The following is a 15,256-nucleotide window of genomic DNA, read 5'->3' as shown; positions in this document are numbered from 1 at the left end:
GCAGGCGACCAGTGACGATGTTCAGAGCGATCCAAGCCTGGATCGGGGATGAAGGAAACCTGAAAGCAGAGGGGACTCAGTTCTCAACCGCTAGCCAGCGATCGTGTGGGTACCAGGAGGGTACCGGCTGAAGTCACCTCGACCAGGTGAGTGGGTGACGTCGGACTCGGCTGTTCCTCGGGCCAGGAGGCGCGGCGGCGACCAGGATGGAGGGCGAGCTGTCCCACGAAGGTGTCTGCTGTCGATGATGCTGGGCCCAGGCAGGGGCAGCGGATCTTGGCAGTGGCAACCCAAGCGGGGGAGTCAAGATGGCGTCGGGAGTGGACCAGGAGGGTCCGTGGTACTCCTCTGTTGAAGGGGAGCAAGAGCCAGTCTGGAGCAACCAGACTAGTGATGAAACAATCGTGGTGCGTCGTGAAGAGGGCCACAAGCCGGTCGGCAAGTGGTCGAACAACGCGGTGAACAGCAAGGAGCGGAAGGGCCCCCACGCAGATCTCGGGGATGCTGGGGAGGCAGACTTCGATGCTGGAGCTGCTCAGGGTTAGGGCTTCTCAAACCCTAGGTGCACTCACTCGAGGGTCCCTCGGTGGGCGTGCTAGATAAGCGTCGTGCAGGTTCTGAAGATGGCCGGTCCCGCAGGTCTCGTCACACCTACGACTCTCAGCTGGGCTGATGAGGTAGGTAAAAGGTCAGAGATGGCAGGGACTCGGGTCTCGTCGAGCTGGGCAGTCTTGATCCGTAGGAGAGACTTACAGCAAACCGCAAGCGCTTAGATGGTGCCTGCTGGTGCAGGGTGGCTACTCCTTAGCCACAAGGGAGAGTCTTCAGAAATAGTCAAGAGTTCCTTTCGTGGAAAGTGGTTCGTGATTCGGAGTTATCCGATTATCTGATTATCCAATTTGGGAAGGGGACTCGCTCCTACCTTTATTCTAAGAAAAGGGGCTGGCCCGTGACTAGGTTCTACCTAGGGGTGGAGCCAGGAGGGGGGTGGTTACACCCCTATCCTTTGTCCGGCTTCGCGCCAGCTCAGGGGCTGGTGTGCCCCCGAAACTGGTTTGAGCCGGGCTATGCACAGTGAGCACCGGGGTGCCACTTGCAATCACCTTCCTTTCAGCCCTGCCTACCTGGGATACACAAACCCTGTCTGGGACGGTGCTAACACCGCCCTTGACAGGAAACCCTTTGTCCAAGCTCCCCTTGCTGGAAGGTCCCCCAGCAGCAGGAGGTCAGACTTGTGTCTGGTGGCAGCATCCATTTTGTGATGCTGAGGCTTGAGTCAACTTTAACCGGGGTTCAAGGTTACTTCCATGTCGTGTCCCTCTAAAAGGGGGGAATGCTAACCCCGTCACCAGGACTGGCGAGGGGTTTGTATTCCCATTCGTATGACACCTTACTCGACATGTGTAGGTGATGTGAGGCCAAAGTTAGCAAATAACCGCCAGGATTATAATGCATTAAAAGTAGTTGGCCCGCGTCACCATGGAACGGCTATTAGGACTTGGTTCCGCAAGCCGTCGACGGGCTCAGCTCGCGCCAGAGCACCGTCCCACATGATTCCCTGCACTCTGCCTTCAGGATTGATAAGGCCTGCTATAGGAGTGACTGATAGGAATCCATGTGTCCATTTTAGGGTTTAGGTGTAGGAATACTACACCTACAGCAACGGGTGATTACACCACGTGGCCCCAGCTGTCGTACAGCCAGTTGTGTCAGATTTGGGCGGCCATTCCAGGGGTGGCATAATACATGCTTCAGCCCCTGGTAGGCCCTGGGTACACCGATGCCCTGGATACCTGTGGTATGCTGAGACAGGGACTGACAAGGCGGCCCAGTTCCAATTAGTGGATGCACCTAATGTACATGTGTGATAATTTCGAGAGAGAACAGCTAGGCTGTGGGTCTGATTGGCAGGCCCACAGCCGGGGAAAGTCGTAAACCAATGAAGCAAAAGCAAAAAAATCTGGGTGATCATAGGATTGCAGACCCTACTCTCCTACATGCACTATATAAATCCGTCTAAAAAAAAAATGAATTGACCTGTCCCTGTTCCAATACAGGGAGAGGCATACTGTAAACAGTGCTGCAGGTGGGGCCTGCAGCTTCGTGGCGCTTTGAAGCACGGCCCTGTGATTGCAGAGCATCTAATGCTCCAAGCGCAGCCCTGTGACCGCAGCGCACGTAATGCTCCGAGTTCCGTGCAGCGCGTGCACCAGGCAAAGTTTGTAAAGGTGGGGGTGGGGGGTGCGGTGTTGTTGCAAGGACAGTTTCATAATCGGAGCAGAACAGCCTAACTATAGTAGAGAGGGGAAAAGCGCAGGTGTATAGCAGATCAACGGCTGTGCGACGTAAAACACATTGACAAAGCCAATACATTTGGCATAGGTGAAACCTTCTGGCTTTGCCACTCTAACTATTCTGGTGCTTTTTTGCAGAAACTTTTCAGATTCTATTTGCTTTCAAATAAAGCCTTTGTATAGCCATACAGAAAAACAAAACACAACTAACAAAACAATGTATTGATTTAAAAAAAAAAAAAACACATTAACCGTATCACACTACGCTCATAATTAATATGATTACAATTTGTTTTGGGGAGTGGGGGTAAACTTACAAATACCACCAACATACACATCAGCAAAAGACACTACACACATATACCAACAACACACATCATATCACAACTCACCACTACATTCCACAGCATGCCACTGCCCTAACGTCACTACACTAAGCACAACTTGCACACAAACTTTACAGTATTAAACACAGCAGCTACATTAATCTACAACATACCTTAAACATTGCCAATATCTCTGGCTAAACACTTCTAAGGTCCCAAAGGCGAGACCTATTGGCTATGCCAGTGCTTGTTTTCATGGTTTATTGAGGCTTATTGTAGGTTTATTCTCACAAAGGCCAACACGCTCCCTGTCTCCAGAATCAGAACCACTTTCTGGATAAAGCAGAACGGACGTTTGGGAGCCTTGTACTTACCCCCCTCCCCCCACCACCACCAGCCATACGACCCCCAAAGGCAGACTTCGAATTTGCCACACAGTGCCAATCTGTGTCACACAACCCACCCCACCCCCTCTTCATCACAAGCAGTCACTTTATGACCAGGGTACCCGGAGCTGAATACTCTGCATACATAATGCACCCAACTGCCACAGGAAGTGAAATCATTGGAAGTGACATCACAACCCTGGTATACCTCTGATTTTAAAACCGATACGTGTGTTATCCAGTCTATGATAGTTAAATATTCTGTAGTCAACGAGGGATCCTTAAATCCGAGCCTGTATACTTGAATAAAGCTCATTGGTTTGAGCATTTGGTGCGGAGACGGGTTTATCTGTTACAGTACAGATTTTGCTCCCAAACTGGTGAAGTCATCCTTATTAGAAGAGTGAAATAGGTAGCGTATTAGATTGGTTAATATTAGTTAGATCTAACGATGTTCGATGTAAAGAGCCAAGGACAAAAAGACAAAACATAGAGCAGTCTTTTGGTATTTTGAAATAACTAGTCCTTTCTCCACCGCAAAGGTGTGATGCATCTGTTTCTGTAGCCAAAGGACAAAAACTTTCCCCCAAAACACTTTTATCACTGAAGAAACAACGTCACCCGCTGTGACACCGGGGTTTTTCATACAGTGATCAAAGGGTAAGTGGTGTGCAGCTCCCACAGCGGCCAATTAAGATCTGTGGATTCATCTCCGCGCGCCGGGCCTTCCCGAGAACGAACTGAATGCTGACAAAAAGAACCTTGTGAGGAAACATGCCTGAATGTGTATGCGACGGCGTGGGCGAGCAGCTGGAGCCGGCTGCACGCGGCCTGATCCCACTAGGGTACCAGGCAAGACCGGGGTGGGAGGGGAAACGATTAACCTCACCCCGGCGGAGCAGCCCAGGCAGTCAGGGGCTGTGAACGTCACTGCTTCACTCAGCAACTAAGGAACGACTTACCAACCTTCAGTACAGAGCTTTAAGCTGGATGAAAAAGTGGGGAGTCTCTCAAAAGGGCGTAGCCTACGAAGCGCAACAAGGAATCCTTTCCAAGAGGCGTGGCCTATAAAAATAACATGTGGATTAAAACACGTCAACTAAAATCCTTTGCTTACCATAGAGTACCACCCAACTAGTACTCATCCACCTATAACGCACCAAATATCTTTTTGCTTCGCCAATGCTTGTCAACAGTATCAAATAAATAAGTAACAATGACTTATTGTGAGTAATTAAAATTGAAAATGTTTCAATTCTGTGGAAGGTCTGTGGAAGTGGTAATTGTCTTCGGAGTGTTTCAGTCACTCCTGTTCTTTCCTTCACAAGAATTTCCTCTGAAGTCTCTAACTTTCTCAGACACTTATGTACTTTTTCTCCACACATCTTTTTGAAATTCTCTATTTGCATATCTCACAACTCATCTTTCTTTGTTTTCAGCACCCTCTTTTCCCTCTCTCCCGCATGAATTCTCTTGCACCTACTTCAGTTCACCATCTCACATACACGCAACGGACCGACACACCTGTCAATATTTCGACAATTGTGTACCTCCTTCACACACTGTCACATAGAAGCACAATTACAGTCAGCACTCCTGGCCATTGCTCTGTGCGATCTGCAGTGGAGCTGTTAGATTTGAAATGTTATTTCCGTAATGCACAGACTTGAATTGTCCCCTTTGCAATGCTCATACTCTATTTGTGTTAAGTTAGCATTCATGGCGCTCTCTTTATTGGCGCCATCTTGTTCTGTAACTGAGATCGAGATTCTGTTTCATAATGCTTGCCTCAGCAGAAAGGCTGCCCCAGCGCAGCCAGTTTATATTTCCCAAGGTTGAAGTTTCCGCTGCACTAATGAATGTATTCTCTATTGTTGCATACCTATGCTGTTAGAGAGACCCGTTCCCACATCTTAGAATGCTAGGCACCGGCCGAACGGCCTTGGGGTCGAGATAGCATGTACCCAGCCCTGTGCCATGGCTCATCCTTCGTTGCTGCCATTGTTCACTGTAGCCTGAGCCGGAATTTTCCTGGTCTGGCCGTGGTCTCTTAGAATTGGGAATGTATAATATCTGATTTTATGTTGGGGGGAGTTAGTCCCTTGGTAGTCATCTCAGGAGACTGGTCAGACTGGGCTCCGCTGCAGCGTATTGCTAATAAACTATTTGGTTTGTATTCTCTACGAATGACCGACTCTTCATTTATTGGGAAGGCGGAGATGTAGTCGTGCGTGACCCGGGTGACCCTAATCGGGTCACTTTCTTCAGAGCCAAGAATCGGATGAGCGTGTTTTTCGAAAACCTTGGCAGTGGTAGAAACTGACACTGCCTTCAGCCTCAGCTCAGGAGCTCTCGGTCATTGCCCAATATAAACAACTACCCACAAGCTTAGCTCACACCAACACCTTGACGTGACTTACTTCACAGCATGCACTATACATAAGTTATAGGCTGCATATAAAACAAAAATTCAGAATCACAACAGCCTTGAAAAAGGAAATATTGTCAAGGAATGCAAGATTAAGTAAAACGTGTAATTTAAACAAGAATTGCGTCACCAAATGGATGATTTTAACGGTTTTACAGTCAATTGTTCAGAAATTGATCAGTGTTATACCTGTAAAGTTAAGGACTATGAGGTTTTGTATGGACCCATGTTAAATGTCAGTTTTTGGTTACTAGCAAGTCTGTGATCCTAAGGGACCCACCCCACATAAAGCACTGCTTCAGTACCCTATCTTCCTACAAATTTGCTATCCTCTGAAATGTCTCCCAGCATCAGACAGGGTATAGAAACCTGTAACATCAGTCATGTGCCCTGGGTAACAGCATAGTGATCACAGCTTGAGGACAGTGCAGGCATCAGGGATAACACAATGCTCCATGAAGATGCCACCCGAACAGAAAATGGCTGAGTAGAATTACACCAAATCTGGCAGAAAGTTAGATCTTTACTCAGGAAGCGTTATTTTTGTGATTTGGTGTAAATCTGTTTAGCTGTTTTTGGGAAATTAAGGTTAAAAATAGCGATATCTAGTACAGCGCGACTCCTACAGGAAAACGAAACGCTCTGATTTGTTGCTCTTGTTTGACTGTCATGGGACCAAGCGATGAGACTGGTTGGCCACAACATGAGAAGAAATGTCCAGTCCCTTGAGTAATGAGAAATACATAAAAAACAAATAGAAGGAGGCAGGGAAGGGTTACCCTGACACCTTAATCCTTGTGTCACACATGGACTGCCTAATGGGCAAAAATTAAAACACATATGTTTTTTTGCTCATCGAGACCCTTTCGGACTTCCATGGGGGCCAGCACGGCCCCTTGGGCTGCAAGAAAAGTCATGCAGAACCTTTTTTTAAAAAGAAAGGATAATGTGGGGTGGAGGTCTGTGGGCAGTGAGGGGGGATTGGCTGCCCACAAAGGTTTGGGTGCAGGGCCTGGCCGCAGGCCAACTCCATGCAGCACACACACAAAAACCATCAGTGGTGGGGGATTGGCCAGGTGCCAGGGGTTGGATTCAGGGCTGCATCCAACCCCCTCTCATGCATGGTCGAAGCACGGTGGTGGATTGACTGCAGACATATCATAATAAGAAATGAGTTGCCATTAAAACGATACAGAAATCACTGAGAAAACCAAAGGTTAAACTTGAGTTCTACATAGGTAAAGTAGCAAGATTTTAACTTGAGTAAAAAAAAACAACGTAGTACTTCACTGAAAAACCAAAGGTTAAAGTGGAGTTATACATGGATCTTCTAATAATAACATGAAAAAAGCTTAAAACTGACCTGTGTATAACTTGGACCACTATGATGCTCTGTTTATGACCTCAGATATTACATCAATAATGACATATGAAATCTATGGCAGTGCAAGTTATACATAGATCGATTACGTGTAACTGCTCAATTTCAGTGTTTTTTTAGTTTTAAAACAGTACCTTTTTATTAGAAGACCTACGTATAACTCTGCTTTAACCTTTGTTTTTTTCAGTCAAAATGTGTGTGTGTGTATGTGGTGCGCGTGTGTGTGTCTTATGTGTGCATGTTTATAAACCTCCCTCTTATTAGATTAAAGTTGTTTAACAGACCTCTGCATGTGTTAAGGCAAGCAAGGGTTGGGGGGGACATTTTCGGTGTTCCCTAAAACGTGAGAGTATGTTCAACAGCAACGCAGAGTTTCTCATGTGCAGGGCCAAACTCTGACAAAACATATTTCCTCCTCAATCATCCATCTCTTGAGGAGATGTGTTGGGAGAGACCAAAGAACCAAAGTGATAAGAGATCTGAACTACCAGGCTCTCGATAGAAGGGTTAGAACTGAAGACAGTTGTGTCCATCTACAGCTAATGGGTGCTTTTGGATGCCCATTTGTCGATGGCCAGGGATGAGAAAGGTTTCTACCACATTCACAATATCAGCTCCACCAGAGCATCACTGAAAGGAAGAAAGGCTCTGATTTTTAGATAGGTGACTGAAGATTAGGTGATGACTTGTGTTCTTGACTCTGCTATAGCGGGACAAATGTCCAATGCTTCTTCTTCCTTAGCCTCAACCACTGAAAAAAGGGAAGCATTCTAAAACAAGGCCAAATAAGAGAGGTGGAATTTGCCACTCAGAACACATTCAGCTTGCTGCCATGTTCTAGATTTGCCAATTAGAAAGAGCTGGAATTACAGAGGATAAAAGGTGTTGACCTTCAGAATGTACATCATCCACAATGAAGGGAACGGTGTCGGCTCCTTCCTGTGCACTCTCATAGACATCAATAGAGATCTTAGCACTCTTCCCTGGAGAGCTTAGTAGTATTGTCTGCTAGACTTGGAAGCTTTTTGTGATTTTTTGTTCCTTCTGTCTTTTTAATAGTGCCACAGACCTCCTGGACTGATTCAGAGACCACTACCAAAACCTACATTAAATATCCACATTTGTGGGGAAATGTTTCTGCATTAATCGTGGTACTTTCTCTGAAGAAAAAATATGCTGCACCAGGTACCCATGTGAGTGACAGCTCCTCTTCTTCTTTCAAGCAAGAGGAAGGAGGAATGAGAAAAGTTAGGATTTTTTTTCTTCTTCTTTGTGTCTATACACATAGGAGGAGAAATCACACTTCAGCTGCACTTCAATTTTGATCAGGACTAGAAACCAAGATTCTAGAACTTTGTGGCCAACAGTTTTGTATTTTCTTAAAATCATATGGCGGCATGCAGAACAGACCTTCTGAGTGAGCTTTGACATCACTTACATATATCATGGGGATTGATCCTTGTCACTCAGTTGATGCATTTCATCCACTGCAGGGTCAGCAAAGGCAGCGATATGCCTCTAGCAAAAAGAGGCAAACATTTTAGGGAAATGAGAAATAAAACCCCATAAATTGGAGAAGGTCTTGTTCTTAGTGTTTCTGAAATGTTGCAAAAGGCACTGCCTTCATTGAGCCTTGTTGTCACATCACATTGCACGCCTCCTGAAAAGACTACAGATAATACAGAACTCAGTGGCAAGACTCATCCGCGACCTCCCCAGGTGGACTCAAGTCACCCTGCATCTCAAGAGGCTACACTGCCTCCCGATCCAGAAGAGATGCCAGTTCAAGATGTTGACCCACGCAAACAAAGTCCTGCACAATGAAGGACCAGCATACATCAACAAACGAATGACCTTCCACCAACCGACCAGACACCTGTGATCCGCCTCCCTTTTCTTCTTCTTTGCAGACCTCCCCCGGATCCACTTAGCCAACAGCGGAGAACGCTCCTTCATTCACCCAGCGGGCAAAGCCTGGAACGACCTTCCCATCCACCTTAGGACCGCCTCATTGCTCTGGGAATTCTAGTAAGGACTCAAGACCTGGCTGTTCGAATAAACAGAAAACCTTGAAGCAGCTAGCAACTCCAGTGCCTAGAGACCCTTACTGGTGATTTGCCACACTTTACACATCCTAATTGATTGATTGATTGAGTAAGGCTTGTGAATCACTTTGATTAGACTCACTCTGATACCAACTGGTGCTCATAAGTATGATAAATATGTTCTGGATTTCTGTGGATTTTGTTTTTCACATTAAATATTTTTAATTGTATTTTTTCAAAGTACAACAAACATCGCTGTGTGCTTCAATATATATCACATTCAATATATTAATCTATAGCGTGGAACAACTAAAAAAGTCTTCAAATGTAGTAAAACAAAAAAATAATAAAACTGCATATTTGATAGGCCTATTTCGATTTATCCACAAAGTATTCACCTGCCTGAAAATGAATTCAACACAGTCATGTAATTTGTGGTGTCGTTGGTCATTCTGAAAGTCATGCACATCAATGGATAAAAGATGGAAACCATTTCCAGTCCTTAAAGTGTATTCAAAGTGCCTTATCCACAAAGGAGACTCACAATGGTTGGCTCCGCATCCCAGTATCATCACCCCTTTTAACCCATAGATACAGGATGGCCGGGATAACACATGAGCGGATGAAAAAATGGCCATATTGTGGCTTTGCTCAACTTTCCCATTGTTTTGACACTAGGTCAGACAGCCGCAGCGGTCACAAAGAGGGAGGAAAAAACGAGGGCTTCAGATGATGGGAAATCTCCAGAAATAACTTTCCATTAGAAATTGGAATCCATTTTACTAAACCCTATGACTCATAAACAGCAGTCCAGCTAGATGCCTTACTGTGCACCATCATTTACCTAAAACATCTGTTAGAAATTTCCACCAAAATCAGACAACCTTTTCAACAAATCAAAACCCAGCTTGACCACTATTTGGAATCTAGCAATTACAAAGAATGAGCACATGTTGTTTCAGTGTCAACCTACTCACCCCGCCAATAGAAATTTCACAGCAGGCTTCTTGCATGGCCACCGTTGGGTCACAATAGATGTGAATTTGCTGAACATCAAACTGGGGAGGAAGGACAGAGATGGTAGTAAGAATACATGGTTAAAAGAGTTGACATGACATGATCACACATTTACTACTTTGTAAGTACTGGTAAGGAGCTATCTATCATATACTAGTGAGAAAAGGTCATGAGCTGCTCCGTGTCATTAAGAAAATGGAAAAATGGCCTGTCCAATTGTTGATGACAGCGATCCAGTATCCATCTACTTCTGGTGAAAGATAGACATAACTAGCTTGTACTGGTGAGATATGGGCACATCTGTTGTCCCTATCAAGAGATGAATAAATCTTACTAGCCTTGGTGAGAGGTGCACATAATTTAGTTGCTTTAGGTAAGAGGTGGGTAGAACCTCACCGCTCTGACTCCAGGATGAGTTGAGGTCAAAGTCCATTTTCCCCCTGCTTAACAGAAACTGCAAACTGTTTGGTGACAGGTTACAGAATCAGCTTATTCCTGGTGAGAAGTGGACAAACTTCCGGTACTGCTTGGTAACTAGTTATAGAATATGCTTACTGCTGGTGACAGAGGAACAGAAACTGACTTCTACAGTTTCAGTGGGGGATGGAACCTCAACACTTCCTATGTGATAATATGCAATTTGAAAGATAGTCACATTCTACCTATACGTGCTCAGATTAACATTACCTACCTTCTACCTTTGAGCAGTGGCCAAAACCTATTAAGTACTGGTTATAGGTAGACAGACCCAACCTACTCCTTGTATTAGGTGGGTACACCTTGTTTACTCTTAGCAAGTGGTGGGCGCAACCTGCCTACTCCCAATGAGAGGTGGCTAGGCCTTCTTTACTTTTGAAGACAAGGTGGGTAGAGGTGGCCATGTCTACTCCTGGTAGGGAGGTCAACTGAATGTGCCTATTCCTGGTAATAGGAGAGTATTAAATACTTGATTTGTATTTACAGGTAGACCACTCCTGGTGAGAGGTGGACAGATTTCACCTACTGCTAGATAGACGTTGATAGAATTTGTCTTTTACTGATGGTGATGAGCAGAACCTACCAGCTCTTGGATGAGAAACGGGCTCTGAATCATCACCAGTTTGATTAAAGGTAGATATGACAAACCTAGTGTTTGATGAGATCTGATCAATGTACTGTTCTCTAAGATGTCAACTTTTACTGCCCTTCTATCACAATTGCGTATAAGCAAGCACGTGGACCTGGAAATGAAAGGAGCCAATATCTAAGGCGTCACTTACGTGAATTGGTGTGCCCTGTGTAGAATCCAGGCCGATTATGGTGTGCCCCTCTGCTACAGCACGCTGTTTGCTCTCAATAGGCTTGGTGGAGATGTAGCTGCAGTCAATATGGATGGATATCGCCCGGTTCTGCACACTCAGCACAATCTTATGCCATTTCAAGTCAAATAAAGAGGAGACACCTTCCCCGCTGAAGATGCATCCTACGACTTCTTGGTCCTGTCCTTTGGCTTGGAATTCTAAGCTCCTGTCTTCCCCGTTGAGTCCCAGAGACATCTGAGTACATACAACAAATCTTGATTAGATTTAAACAAACACTATGAATGCATTGTGCCACAAGAAATTCAAATGAACATTTTACGTATAGCCTCCTGTCCCACTCCATGAACAGATAAAACACACATACAGAGAAAAAGTTGGTAGGCTAGGTTTATAACCTCTGAAACTTTATGATGGAATGTAGATTAATTTGCCACAGATTTGCATTAGATCTGACACAGATCGTGTCCCATGACACTGCTTTGGAAACTTGATTAGGATAAACCAAACCCGGGGATTCAATATCGCCTTTCAGAATGTAATACACTTGTCAACTCTATTGACAATGCCTCTCCTGGCCTCAAGACAAAACCAGGATTTCATACTTTTACGATCATTAAAATATACATATGAAATCAATTAGATGTGACACTCCACTAGGAACATTAATATCAATATGTATCCTCAAATCAGTGTAGATCTGTGTGGCTTGCAGGTAATCGTTCATTACTACGGCGCCTACTGCAGAGAAAGTGTTAAAATTTTCCTCCTCAAACCTTGGCGAGGAGGGATGCAAAGACCAAGGCTTATGTGTACCTAAAAGACCAAATTAGTAGAACAGCAGGAGGGATTGGAAGCAAATTAAGTCTCTCAAACACTTTCCTTGCAGTAAAGCAATGGTGACTGAAAGATACCTGGTAATAGTACTACACATAACAAAACTGGCACTACATCTTATGAATGATATTTCATTATCTTAAGCTATGGGCAATAAATGGTAGTGGGTCTGGCACTGTGAGCGAGCATCATGTAGATATTTGTATAATGACCTGGGAGGGATCTCAGCAGCATGCATTTCTTCACTTGCCCTCTTCATGAACAACAGCGTAACGATGATTTTGTTTGTAGAAGATTACGTAGAATCAAAAAGCGAAAATGTGTAATGTAGAGTTGGTAAAGAAGTAGCAGTGCTGAAAGTCTGTAGTGCTCACATCCTACCAAATTTACGGTTCCCCACTCCATCTAGGATCAGGGGAAGTGTTTAGTCTACACTGGCAGAAGCTTGGCTGCATCCATGGGTGTACACCTTAGACCTGATGGCCCATCTGCCAAAGGGCTGTCAGATTAAAGTGATGGTTGCTCTGCTGTACGACCATATGTAATTATACCTACCGGGGAGCACCATGCAGGCATGGCGGTCCTGCGTAGGGAACATGCACAATGGCTCAACGTGCACAGAGATAAAGTCCCCTGCAGATAAGTTCCATTATTTTTTTGGGTTTCAAGGAACAAATTCTCATCTTCGGAGATTGATTCTTGAAAGCAAATAAAATAGACTGAGCAGGTGCACCAAACATTGCAAAAATACAAAGTTCAACTGCATTCACCCGGCAAATGTTCGGGGCCTTCACCCGCTGGCTCCATTGAAGCCATGGCTATCCGGTCCTGCCGGGTGAGGAGCTCTAAATTCAGATTGCAGTGCTCGACCAGAGAACCAGAGGCCATGGCCTCCACAGCAATCCATCCCCAGGATTTAAATAATTCCAACAGGATTTTCTGTGAGACATAAAAAAGTGAAGAACTTATAGGACATTCACAGGAAAGCCGGGAAGTCATTGTCTTTTCTGAGAGACCAGGAAGGCCAAAAAGCTACAGATTTCGAGAGTGACGAGGAAGACATTCTAATATATGGTAAAGGTATTTTTCTTAGAATAATTCATTTCAAATGGAAATAGGATGTATCACCATATGGGAGAGGATCTGCTCTTTGGGAATTCCAGTGGGACGGCACCTCATCCAAACATGGAGTTAACGCTCCACAATGCACCAATTTCACAAGTGCAAAATTAATCATAGCTTGTACAGCCTCAAGACATTAGCAGTATAATACACTTTTCCTGGCGTGACTTGCATATACAGTATAAAACAGATTGAGTTGCAGCCATAGACAGCCTCACACCACCTCCACTCTTGCAGAAATATAGCCTTACAAAATCAAAAGAGGGAAAGTATACCAATAAAGGAACAAAGTCATACAATTGGCAAATATTCTTCCCATTGATCCTGATTAGGATCACTTAGTAGAATGACTGGTGGCACAGACCAAAAAAGTGAAGATATAGGCCCGTACATCTACAAATTACAGCCATGCAGGCAGTGCAGCCATGGCCCGTGCATGTATGAGCGGTGGGGCGGGGTTGGGGGGGATTCAACAGACAACCACTAGGGTAAATTAAATAAATAATAATTTTCCCCTCGTTGTCTGTTGAAATCCTCCAACCCTGCCACCCCACCCCCAAGACCCCACTGCTCTTACCTGCATAGGCCGCAGCAGAGGCAGTGCTATCTTGTAAAGGAGCAGCAGGCAACATGACTCGTTCAATGGACTTGCCCTGGAACAGCCTTACCTGTGGGTACCCCTCCTGGTCACTGATCTGGAAGATGTACCAGTTTTCTTTGCTTGTCTGTTTCTTCAGCAGTAGCGTAAACACCATTGTAAACTCATCTGGTAAACCCTGAGGGAAAACTTGTCTGAAAAGACAGAAAGAGAATGTGACTAGCAGAACCTTGTAGAAAAATTGCCAACTCCTTTAGCATTTGAATACTTGAAGGGGTCATCTGTCAAGCCAAATTATTCCTAATTGGGCTGATATCTGTAAGTGACTAGGAACACCATGAAAATTCCTATGCATGTTCAGCTGAATAATCTATGTATGAGGATAAGTTCTCACCTACCTTCCCTACAGCACCGAGGTGTCCCTTCAGGGCTGAGCTGTGCGCTATACCAAGAATCAAATTACATACCATAAGTGACTACCTGCCCCACATACCTTGGTTTGATTGGAAGAAAGCTTCACAAAACACTTATCAGGTTTTGATTCAACAAAATGTAGTAACCCTGGGAAAGCTCGACCATCCCCCTCTACCACACAACCCCCGTTTCCTCCACCTTTCAACCATCTGCTCAGTATTGGAATCAGCCATTTGTCTGAGTTAATATTTATGGACGGGGAAAAGACCGTGTCTCTGGACCCAGTGATACTTCCCTCTCTTTTTAATTTTCTTCTTAGCATCTCCACTATTCCTCCTCATTTTGCTCTTCAAAATCCTTTGTAGACCTGCCTGTTCTCAAAATCTTGCTAATACTGAGTATATTTTAAGGTCTCACCTCTAGCACCATGAGACCATTTTTTATGTCAAGGGCTAAATAAATATCAGGTGCATATAAAATGTCATTGCATAAAGTTGCTTCCAGGCCATTGTGACACAATGAGCGAAAGCAGAAGGCCTAGAATGCGTTCCAGATGAAATTATAGTGTATGATGACCATTTTAGGTCTGTAAAAATAAAAAGAAAGTATCTGAGGGCGCAAAAAGAGAAGCAAGCAGCCCACAAGAACTTTGAGGCTGCGGGGTCCTTGAGAAATAAAAGAAACTTTGGAAAAAAATTGAAACAGCGAAGGGTTTGACAGGAGACCTAGTGGAAGAAAAGGACAATCAATAGTTATACAGTGGGGGGGGGGGGGGGTCAGATAAGTGAGGGAGACGTCCGAAAAAAACATCCAAAGAAAGTATTTTTTGTAATGATTTTAAAAAACGGAAGCGGGATAAGGGAGCACACGGTGGACACTCCAAGTGTGAGAAATTTAAAACAGAACAAACGGATGAGGGAGAGCAAGGAAAGAAGAGGTGCTCCCATGGCCAAGCACTGGAAAACCAATAGATTTCACCTTTAAAAAGAGAGTTAAGCTAATGGACCTGCCAATGCTTGTTTGTAAAGCACAGTAAAAAACGTATAGATAAAAAAAACTTCAAATGGCTAATATCTGCATCGCATACAGATGCACTTGCAAGCATCTTGG

At 44.7% G+C, this 15,256-nt stretch overlaps 1 protein-coding gene across 1 annotated transcript in view; it reads right to left on the bottom strand.

The window, feature by feature from the left end:
- Positions 1-15,256, bottom strand: part of COL16A1 (collagen type XVI alpha 1 chain) — an 871,927-nt gene that overhangs the window by 502,747 nt on the left and 353,924 nt on the right. Inside the window, exons 5-7 of the mRNA XM_085648479.1 lie at positions 13,803-13,926; positions 11,137-11,412; positions 9,838-9,918 (exon numbers count right to left, since the gene is read on the bottom strand). Coding sequence (XP_085504605.1) covers positions 9,838-9,918; positions 11,137-11,412; positions 13,803-13,926 — 481 coding nt within the window. The remainder of the gene's footprint in view (positions 1-9,837; positions 9,919-11,136; positions 11,413-13,802; positions 13,927-15,256) is intronic.

The sequence above is a fragment of the Triturus cristatus genome, chromosome 3_2 (assembly GCF_964204655.1).
Source record: "Triturus cristatus chromosome 3_2, aTriCri1.1, whole genome shotgun sequence".
NCBI lineage: Eukaryota > Metazoa > Chordata > Amphibia > Caudata > Salamandridae > Triturus > Triturus cristatus.
This window is presented reverse-complemented; position numbering and strand designations above follow the sequence as displayed.